The following is a 20,835-nucleotide window of genomic DNA, read 5'->3' as shown; positions in this document are numbered from 1 at the left end:
AGGGAGCACAGGCAGATCTGAGGCCCGAGCCTTGACCCCAAGCCCCTTCCCTGCCTCTCCTTTCTCACCACAGGCCTGTGCCGCCCCCAGCCCCACCACACCCCTCCCACCAGGCCGCCCCTGCCCAAGCGAGGCTCCGCGGGGAATTATCCTCCAGGGTCTGACCAAATGTTCCTTTCTCTTCACTTGCTGTCTAGATTACTCCATTTTCAATCCAGCTTCCCAACGGCCTCCAGGATGAGCCCTGATTAATTTCCCATAAAACCACAGGCAGAAATGTTCCCTCTGTGGTGTGTACCTCCCTCCCCAGGGAGGCCTGGCGTCCCGATGGCCATCTGTCACCTCCAGAGCACGTCACCCCTCACCCACAGCTGTCATCAGCTCTGAAGGGTCTCTTGAGCCCTCTGTCCTGTGGTCTGATACCCTCCATCAGCTACTGCCCCCACCCCACCCCACCCCCGACTCCCAGGGTCAAGAAGAGCCATCCAATCACAGCCCAGCTTTCTCTTGCTTTGACCAGTTCCGGAGCCTACTAGAGTCTTGCCCGGAATGCCCGGCCGGGGTGGCAGAGCCAGGCCTTGACCTCGGGGCTTCCATCTCAAAATCTTGGCCCTGGGTGGCAAAGCAGGTGGCAGGGACAGAAAACACCTGCAGATGAGTGCTGGGGAATCAGGACCTACTGACCCCTCCCCCCGCCCCACCCCCATGCCTGCAGCAGGCAGTGTTTCATTTCTGGGAGGTTCCTGCACTTGGTCTGAATTGGATCCAGGTTCAGGGCCATCTGTTGCCTCTGGCTAAGGGCTGTGGGTATGGCCCTGCCCAGAACCAGTCATCTATCAGAGAAACCTGTGGCCCAAGCGCTCTGGGGTGGGCCACTCTGCAAGCCTAGTGACACTGAGTTGCTGTGTGGAAGGAGCTTGCTGCTAAAGTCACAGGCTGAGGCCCCTGGAGGAGGAACTGTCATTCCAGGAGTCATTCACCCATGGGATTCCCAGGTAACAACCCACTTCTCGGAAGGAAGGACGGACTCTCAGACGGACCAGTTGTCCCTCACATCTCACTCTCCCCCTTCTTCCACAGTGACAAAGCTCCCAGAGTTTAGCTGGGCACAGGGCTGTCCGGAATGGAGACCACATTCCAGGCTCCCTTGCAGTTCAGCAGGGGACTCAGTCCTGGCCGTGGACAGAGCATCATGTTGTGGCTTCCAGAGCCCTTCCTTAAAGATAACGAGGACCGTTCCCCTTGCTTCCTTTTCCTTAGCGCCTCCCCACCCTCATGTCTGGATCCTGGAGGTGACGGCTGGGGTTTCAGCAGCACCACCGTGGACCAGGAGGCCCGCATCGCAGAATGACCAGCTGCAAGAAGTCTGGGTTCTCCCTCTGGGCTTTTCCATGACAAGAGAAATGGAGTCCTATCTCATCTAAGCCACCGTTCCTTCGGGTCTCTGTTGCTACAGCAACTCTAGCACTAGCCAAATGCACAAGTGTTAGACAGATGGGTCTGAGGCAGAGAAAGGACCCTGCCTCCCCTCCCGGCTCTGAATTAGAGGAGGGGGAGCTCTGGGAGCGTGGAAGTGAGGCGGCACCGAGGTAGGCCGACGGGGAGCTGGGCGCTCCCGGCAGCGGGCCTCACCTGTCCGCATAGCTGCCGCTGCGCGTGGAGACGGAGGGCCTGCTGGGCACCGACCCTCGCACCGAGGGCCCCAGCGCTATTCTCCCCACGCCATGCCCCCCCTCACTGAGCAGGCGGCCCTGGCCACCTCCCCTCAGCAGCCTCCCCTGTCTGTCTCTGCAGCCGCCCACGCTGAGGCAGGGACAGCCACCTCAGCTGAAGGACAGGACGCCTCAAGGAGGTCTCCACCCGGACCTTTCTTCCAAGCAAAAACAGTGTCACTTGGACTGCTCTAATTGCCTGAGGAGCTTTACAGGGTAATCACGCCATTTACAGTACGCTTAACAGGCTGCCTCCAGGAATAGCAGGAGTGGGGCGGAGGAGTGCCAGGGATGTGCCTCCCGGAGAAGGTTCTCGGCATCTGCAGGGAGGAGGAGCCCTGCGCCCCCCAGCCCTGCCCGGGAGGAGGGGAGGTGGGCGCCAGCAGCACTTCCACAAGAACAGCCGTGGGGGGATGGGGGCAGGAAAAGGCTCCAGGAAATCCCAGCTTCTGCCCACCCTCCTGGAAGAAGGCCAGCCGGGCTCGGTGTGCACGATAAGGAAACTGCGGGGCGCAGCGGTCATGGCCCACCCACAGAACAATTCCTGCTGGCCGAGGACCAAGCCTGCCTGGAGGGTTTGGTCAGCACGTTCTTGCCGGCCATGGAGGGGGCTTCCCCACCCTCCACCCCTGCAGGCAGCTCCCCAGCTGATGACCCCTGAGTTTGAGGTTTCCTGGACCCGGCAGCGTGGGGTCTGATTCTCTCCCCACTGGGGGGGGGCAGGGGTTGGTCACCAGCCCCTCACACCTGTGACCCGGTGCGGGGCACCCTTACAACAGGATATAGGTGATGGCCATTAGAACCCGTCCCAGACCACACCTGCACTGATCTCAAATGCATTCTCACACCCCTTCGGTGGCTGCTCATCAACCAAGTCCCCGACGACACAGGCATTGCAAGGTCCCCACACTGACTCAGCCGTGTGCAGGTCACGCTCACGCACCCCACGCTGCTGCTCTCGCCCACTCTGCTCACACTACAGGCCCACCTGGGAGACCTAGGCTGTCACCCTCAGTCTCGCCCGCCAGGGACATGCCTGCTTCCTGTGCACACTCCCAGTCCAGACCCAGGCTCGCTCCTGACCCCAGCCCGGATTCTCTGGGGATGAAAACTGACTCCAAGATCAGTCCAGACGCTCTTCCCCTTCCATGGTAACAGGAGCTGTGCCAGCAGCTGCCATTCCCGGCTGACACCATGAGCCAGGAGCCATGCTACGTGCTCATCAGATGTCATCCCAATGAGCTCAACCCCAGACCCTGAGGATAAACACTCACTACCAACATCTTACAGCAAACAGGCAGAGCCAAGTCAAGGGACTTGGTCAAGGCCACACGACAACAAGAGCCCAGATTCAGATACGACCTCAGTGTGTCTCCCCGCAAAGCCTGTGTGCTCTGCTCTGAAAAAGCCGTCTCGGTGGTGACCTCCCTGACCCCATTAGAACACATCACTCTTCTCATGGATTCGCCACAAGACGTGGCTGTGACCTGTGACTCCTCCCACTAATCAGACCTTCTCATCACGATCGGACCCATCCCTCGTCCCTTCACACGGCTGGCGTCCAATGCACACAACTCCTGAGGAGAGGAGGATTTCCTTTCCAGAAGCAAAGTTTAGCCGGAATGTCCCTATGATCTTCCTTCTCATCGGAGGTTCTCGTTGGACCCAGGGGAAGAATGCAAAGGGAAGGCAAACCAACATCACTGGCCATTCCAGGCCCAGGGGAAAATGGACGCTGGCGCGCTGAAAAAGCCTGGCACTTGGGGGCCACCCAGGAAGCCCATGCCCTATGCCACCTGCTAAATGCCAGGCACAAAGGGAAACAGGCCTCGAGACCCCTTCCAGGACAGCCAGGTCCAGCACCACAGGGCACGTTCCTTAGAATAGTACGGACTCACCAATTCTCGCGGCCTAGGTCCACGACTGCTCCATACAAGGTGCTTGCTAGATCCAGGGCCCTCTGGCCATGAACGTGTAGGTTAAGTTTAGGGGCTAGGGGCTAGGAACCTGAGTCAGACAGACCTGACATGATGCTGGCTCTCAGTCTTCACTACTGTCTGCAAAATGGGAGGGGGGGGGTGGTGGATGACCAAAGCCACCTTTATGAGCATCAGAAGAGGGAATGGAAGAAGGCTTAACCTTGGAGACAGGCTGCCTCTGGTCCGGCAAGCCAAACTCTTCCCATGGGTCCCACCATCACACAAAGCAACGCCAGGCCAAGTCACTAGGGTTCTGGGTTCAAGGAAGCCCAGACAGGCCATACTCATGGTCTGGATGGCAGGAGCGGGGGTGTACAATGAATCTTCATGCAGCCCCAGGATAGAGGCAAAGCGCTTTTCCTCAGAATTTCAACAAGAACCCTCAGCAGGGCACGCTTGGACCAGGCAAAGAGACCTAGGTTACCGTTAACATGAGTCTTTCCAAAAAAGCCCTTCTCACATACATAAACACCTTGGGAAGGCAGTCCCGCTTCTCTGGGGCTGCCCAGCCCACGGAGGGGGGAAAGGAGGAGTCCTCAAGGACAGGAGGATGTGGCGGGCAGGAAAAGCTCCCGCAGCTAAGCGGGAGGCGCCCGCCCTCCAGAACAGAGCGTACCCCACGAGGTGCAGCCGCCACATTACACAGCTCCATGTGTTTGATTAAAGGCCCTTCAATTTCTCTGTTTGTCTCCTTTGCCCGGTTACGTAACTCCCTTCCCCGCCGCCGCTCAGCTATTCTACACACGTGCCTGCTCTCTAACGGCCGAGTTATCGGGACGCTCCATCACCACTCTGTGGGTTTAAGACAACAAAACAAAACCGTCTCGAAGTGGCTGCAGCCACTCTCTCTCCCAGCGAGCACCCTGGGGCTTTTATTTCCTAACTCTGCTGGGCACAGGAGAGAAAAGGGCCCTCCCGAGCATGTGTGCCTCCATGGAATTCACCTGCTACCTGTCTCAAAAGGCCTAAAAAGATCAAACCCCCGCCTCCCACCTCATGCATGGCCACCCTGTGACTGCCACCTGCCACGGGCACCAAGTCACACGTGTCCATACCTTTCATGTACGCCTCGATCTTCCGGATGAGTTCATAGGACTTGGAGCGGTCGAGCAAGGTCCTGATGGCAGGAAGGGGGTCCAGGACAATGGTCTCAGGGTGCGCATCGATGTATTCCTGAAAGGAAAACACACGACTTCCAGTTGGAGGTGGGGGACTGACGCTGACATGAGGCTTCCGCAAGATGCCATCCCACGTGCCCTTCCCGCATCCGTCCCTCCCTCCACCAGCCCTGACTTCCGTCTGGGGGTTCGCACGGTCTGGGGAAGCTGCCCCCCACGCTCTCAGCCACACTGGGATCACATGACATTGGTTCGACCAATCAGCTGTATTTCACCCTGGCCACTGGTTCAGGAGAGAACACGTGATCAGAGTCGGTCCAATCAAAGGCAGGCTCGGAGCTCTCACGAGGAATGTTGGGACGACCATCCTCTTCCACACTGGGGAGAAGAGGAAGCGCGGAGACGCGCGGCCACCCTGAGATGCGAAGGCCAGGCCTGACCAAGCCAAAGCTCAGAAAGGAAGCCCAAAGTGAGAAAAACAGAGCTGAGGAAAAAGGAGCGCACCCAGGCTCTCAGCGGCTCGTCTGGCCCCTGGATAAAGCCTCACCTGAAACTGGATCTGCTCCATGTGCGGACTGCCCTCAAGGAGAGTGGCCCGGCACCCTGCTCTGAGAAGGCTGCTGAGGCCGGCCAGCGAGAGCGCGAGGCCGGGACTCAGGAGAAGGTGAAGGTCTGTGTGAAGGCTTATTGACAAACGCGCCACAGGCAGCCGTCTGGCCTCGAGTGCTCCCTTCAGCATGCTTCTTCAGTACCCCCTAGCTCCAGGGGGGACTGGGAGCACCCGAGCAGAGCCATGGCCAAGTCGGCCTCTGAGGAAGTTACAGTCTCCTTGGAGAAATAACACTAATGGGGAACACGAAACTCTAATAACAGAATTCAACACGAAACGGAGCAAAATGTTTCTAGGAAAAGAAAACAAGGATCCTGGCCCTGCCCCTTGTCACCTCTGTGACTATACGGGCCAGAGCAGCTCATCGGACACAGTAGAGGAGGTCATCCCTGTGGCCCCCAAACACTGCGTTTCTAAGGATGAAAATATGGGGTGCTGGAGTAAGGAGAGAGGAGCACAGAGACAAGGCTGGGTGTTGGGAGGCCACTCACCAGCTGTTGTTACTGTGAGGTGCGCTGTGGACTCCACCACAGATCTGTTCCAGTCCTACTAAGCCCTGGTGCTTGTCAGTGTGACCTTATTTGGAAATAGTGTCTTTACAGATGGAATCAAACTAAAACGAGGCCATACGGGATTAGGAAGGACTCGGATCCATTGACTGGTGTCTTTAAGACGAGGAAAATTTGGACAGAGAGACACACAGGGAGAAGGCCATCTGAAAACAGAGATAGTGACTAAAGTCGTGCAGCTACAAAGGCAAGGCTGACCAGGGACTACTGGCCGCCGCCAGAAAGCGGGAGACACACATGGAACAGACTCTGGGCGCCTCCAGGAAGAACCAGCCCCGCAGGCACCTTGACTTCAGACTTCTGGCCTCCTTAACTGGGCGAGGGGGAAAAAAACTCCCTTGTTCTAAGCCACCCAGTATGTGGTACTTTGTCAAGGCCACCCCAGGGAATGAATACACCAGCTTAATTCATCCCCCTGCCCGCCCCGTCTACCAGATCCGTCTGCGAGGTCAGCAAAGGCCAAGAAACAAAGCCACAATGCTTCTTTTCAAGTCGGCCTTATCAACAAAAAAGAAAGCTCCATTTGGAATTACTCCTTTTTCTTTTTTTTTTTTCAGTGAACCTATTTTGGTTCCTAGTAATCATTTTTAAGAGCTCTCAACACAAAGCCAGAGATTTCTATCTCCTTCTCCTCTGAAATCTCCCCCCTCCCACACCCCTGCCTTGTGTTTCCTACCAAAGTATCTGGTTATGGGCTCATTTGGGTCTTTTTCTTTGAACGTTTAAAATTTTTTCTCTGTCCCTAAGGGGTGGCCAGTACATGCCTGTGAGAAGCCCTTCTTCTCATCCTCACATCCATGAACTCTCTGGAGTCGCCACGCTCTCATCCCCTCATCCCTGTACCCCCATCCTATAGATACAGACACAGAAGAGAAGCCACCTTCCTCCTCCTCCTGCAGGAGGCGACTGTCAGCAAGTCAGCTCAGTGGCTGGCCCACCTCCCTGCTTATACAGAACAAGCCCCCAAGCGGATGAGGGCAGGCCCACGTCCGATACCCACAGGGACCATGAAGACAAGCTGAGAAGTGTCTTCTTTTTTTTTTAATTTGAGAGTGTGTGAAAGCAGGAGAGAGAGGCAGAGGGAGAGACAGACACACACAGAGAGAGAGGCAGAGACAGAGAGAGACAGAAAGAGAGAGAGAGAGAGAGAGAAAAAAAACTCAAGCAGGCTCCATGCTCAGCGCAGAGCCCGACTCAGAGCTCGATCCCATGACCTTGGGATCAGGAGCTGAGCCAAAATCAAGAGTTGGACACTCAACCCACTGAGCCACCCAGGCGCCCCTGAGAAGTGTCCCTAAGGAAGGTTTATCCAGAGACACCTTCAGGCCAGGGGCTGTACCCAGCTCCGCTCTCCTACAGCCTCAGCCTCACCCAAGTGCCTGCACCTCTCCGTGGCAGGCTCCCCAACAGCAACTATCTGTGTTGGCACCATTGCTTTGAGCCAGGTCTACACTGCCACGAGAGCAGGTCACTCATGAAGACACCAGGATTCCCACGTGCACATGAAATCAGATCAGTGTCTTCGTGCTAAAAGGCCATCCACTCAACAAACTGCACATCATTCATGGCGCTCAGATCACGGTGCAGAGTGCCAGAGACACACGGCCGAATGAAAGTCTCCTGGGCTTTGCCCTGCTGGATCTATAATCCTGGCCAGAGACTGCATATTCTGGGCTGTGACCCGAAGGCACTGAAATGTCCCCACACACACCCCCTCCCCCCCACCCCAACACGCCGGGAAGCAGGCTAGTGTGGAGGGAAGAGTAAGGGCCCAGGACTCACGACACCCAGGCCCCCACTGTTAGCACCTCCCAACGTCACCTTGGGCAGGCCATCTGGCTTCTCTGGGTCTCAGTTCCTTCATCTGACTGAAACGCCTAAATTGGAGAAAACTGAAGGCTGGTGTGTGGAGGGGCAGACTTCAGGGCCACACGTGGGGCTGTTTGAGAACTGGACGGACAGCCACCTGCTAGAGGCATTACAGGGAAAGGTGGGGACACACAGGCAGGCATGCTGCCTTCCTTTAAAGAGAGGGCGGCGTCAGAGATGCTCACTTTGCTGGGCTGGCCCAATTCTCTCCCAGCAACTGAGTCCCATAGTCTGGACACGCTCCTTCCCCCTCTCAAAAATCCACCCCTCCCCCCCCGGCCCCAAGAAGAGTATCTGAGTGGTTGCTGGATCTGGTCCTGCTTTTATGCGTTAGGGCAGTGACCTTTAAAGAGAGAACTCAGAATCATTAAGACATGAATTTAAGCCAAACTCACGAGGGAAAGAAATTAGAAGAAACCAAAGGGGAAAATATCTGACAAGCAGGCGCCAACAAGCTTTTGACCCGGGATGAAAGCGTCAGTATTAACAGAGGAATTATTCCTGAACACAATCTCTTTCGGGACAAGGACAGAGAGGGCAAAGAAAGAGTTTTTCCAATCGCCCCGCTATCCACAAGTGGATTTCCTTCCAAGGCCTTCAGCCTATCTATTGTGGCGCAGGCCTCATGCATTTTTCACAAGTCTCTTAGAATTACCAAACAAATTGCTGGAAGGGTGAGCGCCCTGTGCCGTTTTATTGCCACTCAGAAGAAGAAAGGCCCAAACGGTCTCCATGGCAAATGGTAAACACATGTTCCTTCAGCGCGCCGCCCGCCGCACACCTACAAAGGGGGCCTGGACGTGAACAAGGGGGGGCCTGGCTGGGAGCCGACGGAAAAGCGGGGAGAGCAGACGCAGGCGGCTCTGGTCACAGGGCCAGGGAACTCTTGTTTGTTGAGGGGACAAAGGGGCAGAGGCCAGCCGGGTGCCCCGCGACCCGAGGCCCACGGGACGGTGATGCCAAGAGGGAAACTGAGCGCTCTCTGCCGGGCTGGGGCACGTCAACGCTTCCCCACGGAGAACGGGAGCCAGACAAGAGGGCCGGGGTGAACATCAGAGATACCACTTCCTCTGCAGTTCCATTTATGGACAGGAAATGAGCAGGGAGACGCAAACGTTTGCCCTTATCTAACAGAAAACTCAGGCAAAAGTCCCAAGTTCAAATCCTGCCTCTACCACTCACCCTATGTCTGTGAAAAAGAAACTGCGGTTCATCTCTGAGATTCTGTTACCTGATGTGCAAAATGCACGTTTTGAATGAAACCTATGTCAGGGAGCAGCTGTGGGCACTTGGACCCGGACGGGAAAGGAGCTGGGGGAGGGAGAAACAAACAGGATTCTCGTGGCTGGACAACATGCCGACTCCCGGCAGCAGACCCGACCCGAGGTCTCTGAGCTCCTCCTGCCCTGGCCCCTCCAGCAGACTGAGGGGCAGGCGGGCCCTGCCCCTGGGGTCAGCCCTCCTGCCCCGTGGTAGCCCAGGCTCCAGGGTACACCCCTCTGTGGACCGCTCAGGTCCTGGCCGAACCCACAATGCCAGCCGGCTCTTTCCAGGGGAGTGAGAGGCGCCCCCACACAGCTCCTGCCCCCTCGGTTCTCAGCGGCCGTGGGCGCTCTGGCCTCCTCTCCCAAAACACTGCAGGCTCCCCTTTTAGAAAGTGGTGATGCATTTGGTAGAGATGCACGCCCAAGTGATTTACGGATTAAATATGACATGTGGACTCTGCTTCAAAGTAACGAGGCCCAGGGGATGGTGAGGTGCGACAGGTGAGACGAGAGTGGTCATTAGCCGTCGACTCGCGAGGCTGGGTGCTGGGACCCAGCAGTGTGTGGCAGGAGTCCGTCAAGTATTTTTAAATTCTCTGTAATAACGGAAAATTCGGGCGGTGGAGAGGAGGGAGGGGGCTAAGTAACCAAGTCTTCCTATTCTTCAATCCCACACACCCCTCGTGCCAGAGACAGATGCCAACACCCACACTATCTTTCCAGAAGGACCAAGAGGCAGCGAGCCAGATGGGAAACCCAGGGAGAGATTAATTATGGAAAAGATGATAATAAATAAAAATCGTCATCATCATAACTTTTAAATAATAGCAGCCACCGTGTACCCAGGACCAGCTATACACACATTGCTGGGAAAATACGGTTTCCAAGCACTGTGTCCTTTAATATAAAAATCCTACGAGGTGGGACCCCTGGGTGGCTCCGTTGGTGGAGCATCCGGTTCTTGATTTTGGCTCAGGTCATGATCTCACGGTCGTGGGATTGAGCCCCGCATCGGGCTCCCCACTGGGTATGAATCCTGGATTCTCTCCCTCTGTCCCTCGCCAGCTTGCAAGTGTGTGTGCTCTCTCACACATACCCAAAACAATCTTGTGAGGTGACAGCCGAACTATAAAACTCTCAGAAGATAACACTGGTGTGCATCTTCCTGACCTTGAATCAGACAACGGTTTCTTAGGTATGATACTAAAAGTGCAATCAGGGGCACCTGGGTGGCTTAGCTGGTTAAGTGTCCAACTTCAGCTCAGGTCATGGTCTCACGGTCTGTGAGTTCGAGCCCCACGTCGCTGTGGGCTGACAGCTCAGAGCCTGGAGCCTGTTTTGGAGTCTGTGTCTCCCTCTCTCTCTGCCCCTCCCCTGCTCCCACTGTCTGTCTCTCTCTCTCAAAAGTATATAAACATTTTTAAAAAATCTAAAAGTACAATCAATCAAGAAAAGAAAAAATAAACTGGACATCATTGACATTAGGAGCTTTTGTGAGTCGAGGACACCACCCATCTCAGACCTGGCACACAGGCCTCACCTCGTCGCACTTGTGACCCAGCTGCTGAAAGGCCGCCTGCTGGACTGTGTGGGCCCGAGAGCCGGGCACTTCCTACCCTCTCACCTCCATGGCAGGAGTGGGAGATCCCAGTCCAGTGGACTGTTCTAGAAATCTCCCCTGTAGAGGTGGGGGAGCTAGGAGGGAGGAAGGGGAGCACTGGGAGCCCCCTCTCCTCTCCAGGCCTCTGGCTCCTCTGTAAGTGAAGGCCAGTCCTGTGAAGAGGTTCCGTGCACGGGAGCGGGGAGGCTGCTGGACCTGGGGTAGAATCCTGCCTTCCCTCCCTGTGACTCCGGGCCTCCGTTAAGTCTCAGTCCTCATCTGTGAAGTGGAGGCAGTCATAGCCCCTACCTCAAGGGATGAATTTTTAGAACAGGCTTATCGACCTATTCCACACACCACGCAGTTCACCCACTTACAGCTTACAATTCATTTGTAATACTTAAAGCTTTCAGTATCTGAGAGAGCTGTGCAGCCATGAGCACAGTTAGAGGATATTTTCATCACTTCAAAAAAAAAAAAAGAATCCCATACCTTTTAGCGATCAGCTTCAACTCACCCATTCCCTCCAGCCCCGGGAAACCACTTTCTGCCTGTAGAGACTTGTCTATTCTGGACATTTCTTATAAATGGAACCAAACACAGTCTTTTGTGACTGGCTTCTTTCCCGTAGCATAACGTTTTCAGGGCTCATTCATGCTACAGCACGTGTCACTGTTCTGCTGCGTTTTACAGCCAAGTGATATTCCGCTGGGTGCATACACCGCCTTTGTTGATCTGTTCATCAGGTCACAGCCCTCTGATTTATTTTCACCTTATGGCTACTACAAATTAAGCTCCCGTGAATATCTGTGCACAGGTTTTTGTGTAGATAAATGTTTTCATGTCTCTTGGATTCTATCCCATATATTCTTGGTTAAGAATGCAAAAGATCACAAAACTTCTCAGTCCCTCAAGCATGGATATTTGAGGCAGTAATCCTAACAATCCACAAAGGCACACAGGGACCCTGGGGGCTCAGTCAGTTAAGCATCTCACTCTCGATTTTAGCTCAAGTCATGATCTCATGGTTCGTGAGTTTGAGTCTGCATCAGGCTCAGTGCTGATGGCGTGGAGCCTATGTGGGATTCTCTCTCTCCTCTCTCTCAAAATAGATAGATAGATAGATAGATAGATAGATAGATAGATAGATAGGCAAATACTTATTTTTAAAAAATCCACCACTGTATACAAATAAACCATTTTTCTGGTTTCCCATAGCTGCAATCACACAAAATGTTAGATTTGATGCACAAAGTAATCTCTATAGTCTATCACATCTGTATTTTTACTTCCATTTTACAGATGAAAACGCTGAGTCTCTGAGAGGCAAAGTGACTGGCTCAAGGCCACGCAATCAGTTGGGGCTTTGCCAGGATTCAAAACCAGCCAGAACAGCGTCAAACCAAGGCCTGGGCAGTGCACCCTGTCACCTCCCCAAACGCAACTTAAGTGGCTGAAGTGCTTTTCATTCCCAGAGAGTCTAAGGACCCGTTTGGAATCTAAGTGCCGGAGAACCTGTGCACGGCTCAAGCACGTCTAGAACAGGAGGAGAGGGGGCCGAAGCCTGCAGCCAGCAGTGCGACGGCGAGAAGGAAGAGCCTTGGCACCACCCACACCTCTCGGGGACCGAGCAGTCCGGGTCTCTGGGAGCCCGGCTGTTTGAACGGCGGCGTCCCGAGCAGTCCTATCTAAGCACTTGCAGAGGAGACCTTAAGCAAGCTCTCTGGGGACAGCGAGCCCCGCCTGTTCCCCGGGACTCTCAGTCTCCAGCGACGCGGGACAGGAAGCGGCATGGTGAATGCTAACGAGACGTCACACGCAGGGCCGGCAAGCTGAGTGCCAGGTACCCCTGACAACCATCCTGCGTGTTAACCTGAACGTTGGAGGCAGAGGCAGAGATGCTTCCTAGGAGGAGAATTTTAGGACTGAAGTTAAGTTTCAGAAAAACCCCGCAGGCCAGGGGTGGTGTGGGAAGACGGGCTGGACGCCATCCATGGAGCAGGGAGCTGAGGGCATCCAACATGTTGGAGAAAGTTCACATTCTGGTTTGGTAACCAGCCTCCTTCCTTCAGAGTCCTTGTCCCCTTCCCCCAGGAAGATGTCACCCGGGAGGACAGAAGTCCTCACTGCGAGTGGAAGGAGAAAGAAGGGGCAGGACGGGTCGGGCACAGGCAGGGGAGGGGTGGAGAGCCCACGAGTGGCCCGGGAGCAGTGTGCTCTGGTGGTGGACCCACAGTGGATCTGGCCTGCGGAATCCGTCGAGCTGCTCGCTCACACCTATGGTTTTCTATGTATTATATTTCACATTAAAAAAGTGGGGGGGGGGAGAATGAAAGCACTGAGCTCAGCAGGGAAGCCAGGACCCGCCCCCTCATCTCAGTGTGGCCTGCCTTGCGCTCACCCTCTCAGGGACTCCAGCCTTCCGTGTGGAGTCGACGGAGGAGGGGGGACGGGGCACGATCCCCCCACACCTCCCCCGAGCCACGGCAGCCATCACCATGGACCACAGCGGCGGTCAGCTGGGGATCACAACAAGTGGGATTCAGGATCCTGACCATCACTCGGTTCCGGAAGTTGGATAAGCAGGGCACTCAGGGCGAAGCCCACAAGCCATGCACAGAACAAGCTCTCTGGGCGGATTCCATGAGTCAGGGTGGACGTGTTTCAGTGAGCGCTCCGGCACCTAACGAATGCTGGGGAAGACCTGACAGAACTTCCCTGTGGCTGTTGGAAATTACTCACAGGGGCTTTTACGGGAAAGCGGTAAGCTTGGGCTTACTCAACGGAATCGCACTCCTTCTGACTCTTCCTGAGAGCACAGCCCACGCCCAGACCTTCCAGCTGATGGCGCAAAGGCTGCCCTTTGAACTAGCTCCTTCCACACCAAATGCTGGATGAAAGCCTGGAAGATTCCAGTTCCTAAAGTCTTAATGCCATGACGGAGGCCCTGGCAAGAATGAGTTATTACTAATTACAATAATGATGGTGAGAGAGTGGCTAACACTTCCTGAATGCTCACTGAGTGCTGAATGGTATTCCACACGCTTTCGGGATCTGACACGTTTATTCCTACGCAGCAGGTCCTATTCGCAGCCCCGTGTGACAGACAGAAACCACAACTCAGAGCTCCTCGGCACCCAGCCCAGGCTCTCTCTAAGTGAGGAAGCAGCCACGATGGGATCTGAACCCAGGCCATCTGGTTCCAGAGCCCTCTAGTCGACAAAACAAGGCACGGGGAGCCCTGGCCAAAGGAAACGCATCTCGATTTTAGCTACGGCCAGAATTTCTCACGTGTGTTCTTGTAAAATTTACGTTAAAAAAAGAAAATAAAAAGGACATCTTTCTCATGTGCTGTCGACCCAAACCTAGGCCGCGGGCCTGGCGGTACAGCCTGGGAGCCTGGCCCGCAGCATCTCGTGCAAGGACAAGTTGGGGCACCCAAGAAAACATGGCAGTAGAGTCTGCAAGTTCCTTTGCCGGAAGCAGAGTCCCGGATGGTCAGACCTTGCAAGACGGAGGGCCCCTTAGTCCAGCCCGTCTTTTCAGGAAGGAGAAAAGGAAGGAGACACGAGCCCAAGGGGACACAGTGAGGCGGCAGAGATGAGCCCACGGCCCCACCTGCTCCTCCCACCACCACAGGGTCCGCCCTGGTTCACTCCGCTCCCCAAGGCCCCAAGGAGCCATCACGCTGGGCCAGAGTCTCTCCTTCTACTCCCGAGCCTGGATCAAGACAAACTAACAACCCCCACAAGACAGCCACCTCTCGGGAGAGTAAACAAATGACACGGCAGAGACCAGAGTCTGCCGCGGTCTCTGGGCAGAAGACCCACGTGGTGCCGAGGGCAGGACACGTGTGGGGTTTTCAGGGCCAGCACGTGCATCTCAGATGCGCAGGACACCTGCAGTGAAGGCTGGGGCGGGGGGTGGGGGGAGCGGAGGGAGGACGAACACGTACAACGGTTCATGAGCAATCCCACCATCGAAGGCACAGTGTGCTTCTGCAGAAAGTGAACCCCGTTCCCGGGAGGCTAGCCCCACGGGAGGGTGGTCGTGAGCCATGCTGGGCAAAGCTTCCTCGGGACGACAGCTAGCGAATCCGCTGGGCTGACTACTGAAGCCGTGACCTCAACCACTGGTCACGGACATGAAATCATCCAAAGCGAGGCCCAAAGGTCCCCCAGGCTAAGCCTTCCCGGCACCACTCAGCATACGTGCCTGTTCATTACACCTTACAGAACACCACACGCCACCGGCAGTCCTGAAGAATCCGCACAAGACCCAGGTGCCTGGATGCAACAGACCGTGCCAGGCAGCCAACCACGGCCCTAGCCAAACCAAAGCACCCACGGCTGTTCAAGAATCACAAGCCAGGGGTCTGAAGAGGTGGCCAGGGCTGGCATAGGGCTGGGGCTGGAGATGCACACAGCTGAATCTTGGGAGTAGGCTCGCAGAGGCCAGGAGAAGGTTGTGGCAGCATCCAGTACATACAGGGGGCAGGACTGCCGAGTCTAGCCACACAGGATGCCATTCACAGTGTACCACTGAGCTGTGCAGTACACAACCTATGTTAACAGTCCCTGACCATCAGCCAAGGCTTTTTTACCTTCCAGTCACTGGCTGGCCATCTCTTACAGCCCAGCTGCACCTGGGCGATCCCAATTCCACCACAAGGACCCTAAGACAGTGTGAAAGTTAAGGCAAAGGCAGAGTCAAGAAATCTGGCTTCAAGTCCTAAAACTGCCATTAACTCTATGCATACTTCAGAAAGCCACTGATGTCACTTGTATCTCAGTTTTCTCATCTACAAAACAAGTAGGTTGCGATGATGCATTTATATCCTTTCTGTCTTTCCAGTCCTAGGATTCTTTGATACTCTGAAGTGATAAACGAACAAAAAAAGCTCTTGGGGCCCTGGAACCCAGGGCCTGCTTCCCTAGAGCATGTGCACAGTGTAATGGCCACACAGGACCTGGGCTCGTTAGGACAGGGACACTCGTGCCCACAGCAATAGAGGGAAGGACAGGAACACGAATGACAGAGAGCCAGTGGTTCTGCATCAGGGACAGACGTCAGTTCACTATCCTGAGTAGGACCACAGGTACCCGGGCTGTCCTGTGCAGTAACTAAGGGAACTCTCCATTCCGTACAGACTCAGCCCTGGTATGTAGACAGCACCTCCTCACCTGCTGCGTCTCTAACCTTTCTAGAATGGCTCCTTGGGGAGAGCTGGCCTTCCATGCCCACAGACACCTTGGTCTTAACGAGCCCTCATCTGTATTCTGGGGAGCTTGCTGGTGTCTGAGAACTAAGCCTGAGGCCTCCCAGAGAACATGAGGCCAGAAGAGAGGGAACCCCTGAGAAGTGTGTGTGTGTGTGTGTGTGTGTGTGTGTGTGCGCACGCGCACGCACACACACACACATATCCGGGCGGGAGCACCTCTGTAGCTACAGAGCAGCCGCATTCCACCCACCCTCACCAGGGGCTCCTGAGTGCAGAGGGAGCATGTAAAGGGCACTAGTGAGGACCGATGAGGGAGCACTACCATATGGGAGGATGCAGGGATGCAGCTCAGGGCACTGATCTAGCCGTGGGGGCAGGGGGTGGAGGGAACAGACAGGGTTTCCAGAGGCCAGTGGTGCTGAGCCATGAAGGGTCACTGGTGTGTGCCACGGGGAGAAAAGGCATTCCAGGCAGAGGGGACAGAAAAAGCAAAGGCACAGGGGAGGGAGGCCGGCACGGCTGGGCAGACGTAGGTCTCAAAGGGGAGGTTACATAAGGCACCAAGGACAGACAGCTGGAGACACACCAGCCAGGGAGCCTGGACGTGATCCTAAAGCAACACGGTCTGGAGCCGGGCAGGGGTGGGGCCAGCTTTGAGTTCTGCAGTGACCAGTCTATCGGCATGCGAGGCCCAGGGCCCAACTTGGAAGAGACAGGCCTGAGCGGTGTGTCCGACACACAGCCAGCATCAGGCGCATGTGGGCCGGGGTCGGCCATGCGGAAAGGACTGAGACACTGCCCGACCTCTGGCATGATCTGGCAGAGCCGGTGAAAGGAAGATGATGCCCTCTGCCCCTCAGTGTACTTGCACTTGCTCTCCAGGCCCGTTACTTACACCATGAGCTCAGACTGGGGTAGTCGGGCCCTCACAGCACAGGGAGTTCCAAAGAGAAAGGCGAGGTGTGAACACAGCACCAGACAGAGGCCAGGTGGCCTAGACAGACAGGCTGCATGAGCCTGGCACAGACCCTGCCCTTGCCAGGGCCCTGAGCGCTGGAGCCAAACATAATGGGATGGGGGTACCATTAGGGTCTGGTACCCCCGATATCCCAGATCTCCATGCCAAATTAAACCAATGAGAAGCATTTCCAAAAGTGGGGGGACACAGACCAGCTCCAGGTTGGTGGGGGTGTAAACTGGTACCATCTTATGGGAGGACACGGGGCACCTGCCGAAATTAAGAACAGGTCAACTCAGCATTTCTATTTCCGGGTATTTATCACCCAGAATGCCCCACGTGTGCACGCAGATTCGTGCACAAGGTTCTTTTATCACCACAGCTTGTTCCTGAGACATCGGTAGGGAACTGGTTAAGAAAAGGATTTAAGGCAATACCATGTAGCCATGAAACAGAACGAGGCAGCCTAAAGGGCTGATGTGAAATCGTTTCAAGATCCAGTGTCAGAACAATGGCTTTGTGTGGGGAAGGGAAGACCGTCTTTGTTCAGACACACAGGAGCCCCTGAAAGGCTCAGGGCCGTGGGGAACCGATCGTGGCTGCGCCCCAGATGGGAAGTGGCCGGCTGAGCAGCAGAGGCGGGAGGAGACAGGACCGCTGAGAGCCACGCCTAAGGAATCCACCAGAATTGCAGTCCACGAGATGCCTGGGCAGGTTCACTGGCCCAGCCTGGGCACGAAGGGGGAGAAACACTGGGTGGGGCTTTCGGGAGGACAGAAGAGCACCAGCAATGACCACCCTGCACCCGTCCCTGCTGACGAATGGGACGGTCACAGAACGAGGGGTTCAGGAGGGACAAGGAGAGGTCGGAGCAGCCAGGACCCTGTGCCCACAGTGAGCCGTACAGACTCATACCGCTGATGGGACATGGGACCCTTTCCAGGGGAGGGGAGGGGAGGTGCTGAGAGCGGGCTGTGTTGGGCAGGCTGGGCCTGAGCACCCCGCAGGCCACGGGTTCTCCTAGGTGTGTGGCTCTGCGCGCTGGCCTCGGTGTCCCCGCCTGTGGCCTCTAGGTCACGTGCCCCCCAAAGCCAGATGTCCCCCATGACTGTCCACCTGAGTCATCTTCCCAGACCGTCTAATGTCATGTGCCTCACTCAGCCACCTGGAGAGCAGCGTGAGCACCACAGTGTGGTCCCCGTGGGTGAGAAACCGCTGTTCGCAGAGCTGACAGAAAAGTCTGTGAAGAAATCAGCTACCGCCAAAACACCACCCCAAATGCCGAAGAAGAAAGGGCTGGAAGTAAAGAGAACGCTCTGTTATCTGAGACGGCAAATGCCTTCTTCCCGCCTTTCCCAGGCCCCCACAGAAAACAAGCCCTCCCTTTCTGTCCCCAGACTTCGGCACCAAACTTATATGTGTTCTCCATCTTCCATCAGCGGGAGGCTGGCATGGCGCCTGGCCAGGCTGTTCACCCTGACGAGTGTCACATGCCCAGTCACAGCGTCTCTGGACCTGGGAAAGGGAGCTGCAGGGCTGGGTGCTGCTCAGAAGGCTCCCCCTCCAGCCTGATGCGAAACCAGGACCGACTAGCATTTCCATTAAGGGATCGCTGTGGGGACCCCAGGGGGGGTCCCAGCAGTCACCTGGCCCAACAGTCGGAGCTGGCAGCTGAGGGAGGACCAGAAAGGGGCCGCCCAGTCCCAGGTCACACAGCAGCTGCCACGCTCCTTAAGCACCTATCTTAACCCCTGCACACCCCCTCCGCACGTGGGCCTGCACGCGCACCCTCTCCTCGCGAGCATTGCCACACACCACCACACCCTTCCCCAGGTGAGGCTTCCCCAGGTGGGGTTGCCCTCGGGCTACTTCCCAGGGTCCAGGCCACAGGCCTGCTCAGCCTGCCCCACACGCCCGCCCTCACCCAGCCCTCCAGCCAGAGCTGAACTCTCTGTTCCCAGAACAAGCCAAGGCCTCCCTGATGCCGCAGGCTCTCCAGTGCTATGCTGGGGGTGCACACGTTACTCACAGAACTCGGGGTGCCCATGCTGCTGTCGGCGGGGGGAGAGGAGTCACGTGAAACCAGGGCAGGGTGTGCAGTGCGCTGCTGAACTCTGGGAAAACCAGGGCCCGTGCTAGCCAGAGGCGCCTGGGCCCCTCACCTCTGCTCAGCCGCCCTAGCTGCACAGGACAGGCGGCCGCTGCTCCCATACCACACACACCACACCCCGTGGCAGGGACCCGAGGGGTCGCAGACAACTGCCTGACTTCCTAGTGTCCTTTTCGGGCCTGCTCTAAGCAGCAGCCATTAGGCATGCTCACTTGGTACACCCTCCCCACTGGGCAAGGTGCTCCGGCTGCACCAGCGTGCTCGGGGTCCTCTGTGCCTGTCCCGCCAAAGGGCCTGGCAGATGCGCTCCCCCCCTCCCCCGGCCTGCTCCATGATCACCCCTCAAGCAAAAGGCCTTAAATTTCGACACCAACCCCAGTGTCAACTCCTCAGAGAGGCTGCAGGTTCAAGTGACAAGAGCTTCCCTGTTATCACAGCCTTGATTTTTCTTCCTCCTAGAACTTCCCATAATTGGAGACCGGGTTACTTTTTCCTCTGCTTGTGTTTTGTTGGCATTCCCTGTCCCCACACCCCACACGCACGCGCGCTCACACACACACGCACACAAGCACACAGATACAACTCTGGGGGGGCAGGGGCTGAATCCACCTCATCTGTCTTATTGATTACTATACCTGCAACTTCTCTGAGGACTTCTGACACACAGTAGGTGCTCAATTAAGACTTGTCGAACAGGGGCGCCTGGGTGACTCAGTCAGTTAAGCGTCCGACTTCTGCTCAGGTCATGCTCTCGCGGTTTGTGGGTTCGAGCCCCACGTCGGGCTCTGTGCTGACAGCTCAGAGCCTGGAGCCTGCTTTCAATTCTGCATCTCCCTCTCTCTTTGCCCCTCCCCCATTCCTGCTCTATCTCTCTCAAAAATAAATAAAGCGTTAAAAATAAAAAAGACTTGTCGAATGAATGACATAACAGATGTTCAATGACTGATCTTAAAGATCAAGGAATAGGCTGAGAGGTGTAGGCTGGGTCAGGGGCTGGAAGCGAGGGGAGGTGGGCGGTGTGGGGTCTGAGACAGTGGGCATGGACCCCACCAGCACAGGTTGTGCAGGGAGGGGCTCCGAGAAGATCCTCATGCCTCGGAGGACCGAGGCCAGCAGAGGCCGGCTTGCCTGGTGAGAGGCTTTGTGATTTAAAGAAGGTGAAGGAAACCACAACGGCTTAATCGTGAGCATACAGCCTGCTGGGGGAGCACAGAAGCCAAGTCAGGAAGTCATGGCCCCAAAACAGGCCAGGGGGAGAATGGGAGGTGAGCTTTCTGCTACAGGTGTGACCAAAGGAAGAAACCCACAAGACTTGAAACCTCTTGGCCTGAGACCCCATCTCCAAACCCAGACACTGTGTCCAGTGAGGCCTCAATAACCACACTTTTTAAATGGAAGGGGCTTCACTTACCCCCTGAAGCTCTCAGAGCTGCTGAGCTCCGAGGAAGGCAGTGGTNACACACACACACACACACACACACACACACACACACACACACACAGACTGTCCACATGCAGCCGGCAGCCAGCGTGCTGGGTCAGAGCTCAGGCTTCCAGGCTGGCAGCCCCTCCTGTGGCCCCGCCTGGCGCTGTGCAAAGTCCTGCTCTGCTGGGGGCTGGTCACGGGGTCATCAAGTCGTGGGTCTGCCTGGGGGACCGGTCTTCCACTCTACGCAGGAAAGGCCCTGCATGCAGCTAATGGCACTAAATGGCACGAACCTCCCCTGGGGAGGGAGGATGATTCACCGCCAGCGCCCGATCTGGGTGCACAATGGGCGGACTGTGTGGCCGTTTCCACCACGGTGGGGGGGCGGGGGGGGAGGG

At 56.1% G+C, this 20,835-nt stretch overlaps 1 protein-coding gene across 1 annotated transcript in view; it reads right to left on the bottom strand.

Moving 5' to 3' along the window:
- Positions 1 to 20,835, bottom strand: part of ITPK1 (inositol-tetrakisphosphate 1-kinase) — a 172,021-nt gene that overhangs the window by 40,922 nt on the left and 110,264 nt on the right. The window contains 1 exon segment of the mRNA XM_077780893.1: positions 4,747 to 4,864. Coding sequence (XP_077637019.1) covers positions 4,747 to 4,864 — 118 coding nt within the window.

This window comes from Crocuta crocuta, unplaced genomic scaffold (assembly GCF_008692635.1).
Source record: "Crocuta crocuta isolate KB4526 unplaced genomic scaffold, BGI_CrCroc_1.0 scaffold299, whole genome shotgun sequence".
Classification (NCBI taxonomy): Eukaryota; Metazoa; Chordata; class Mammalia; order Carnivora; family Hyaenidae; genus Crocuta; species Crocuta crocuta.
Note: the sequence above shows the minus strand (reverse complement) of the source record. Positions and strands in the feature narration are given on the sequence as shown.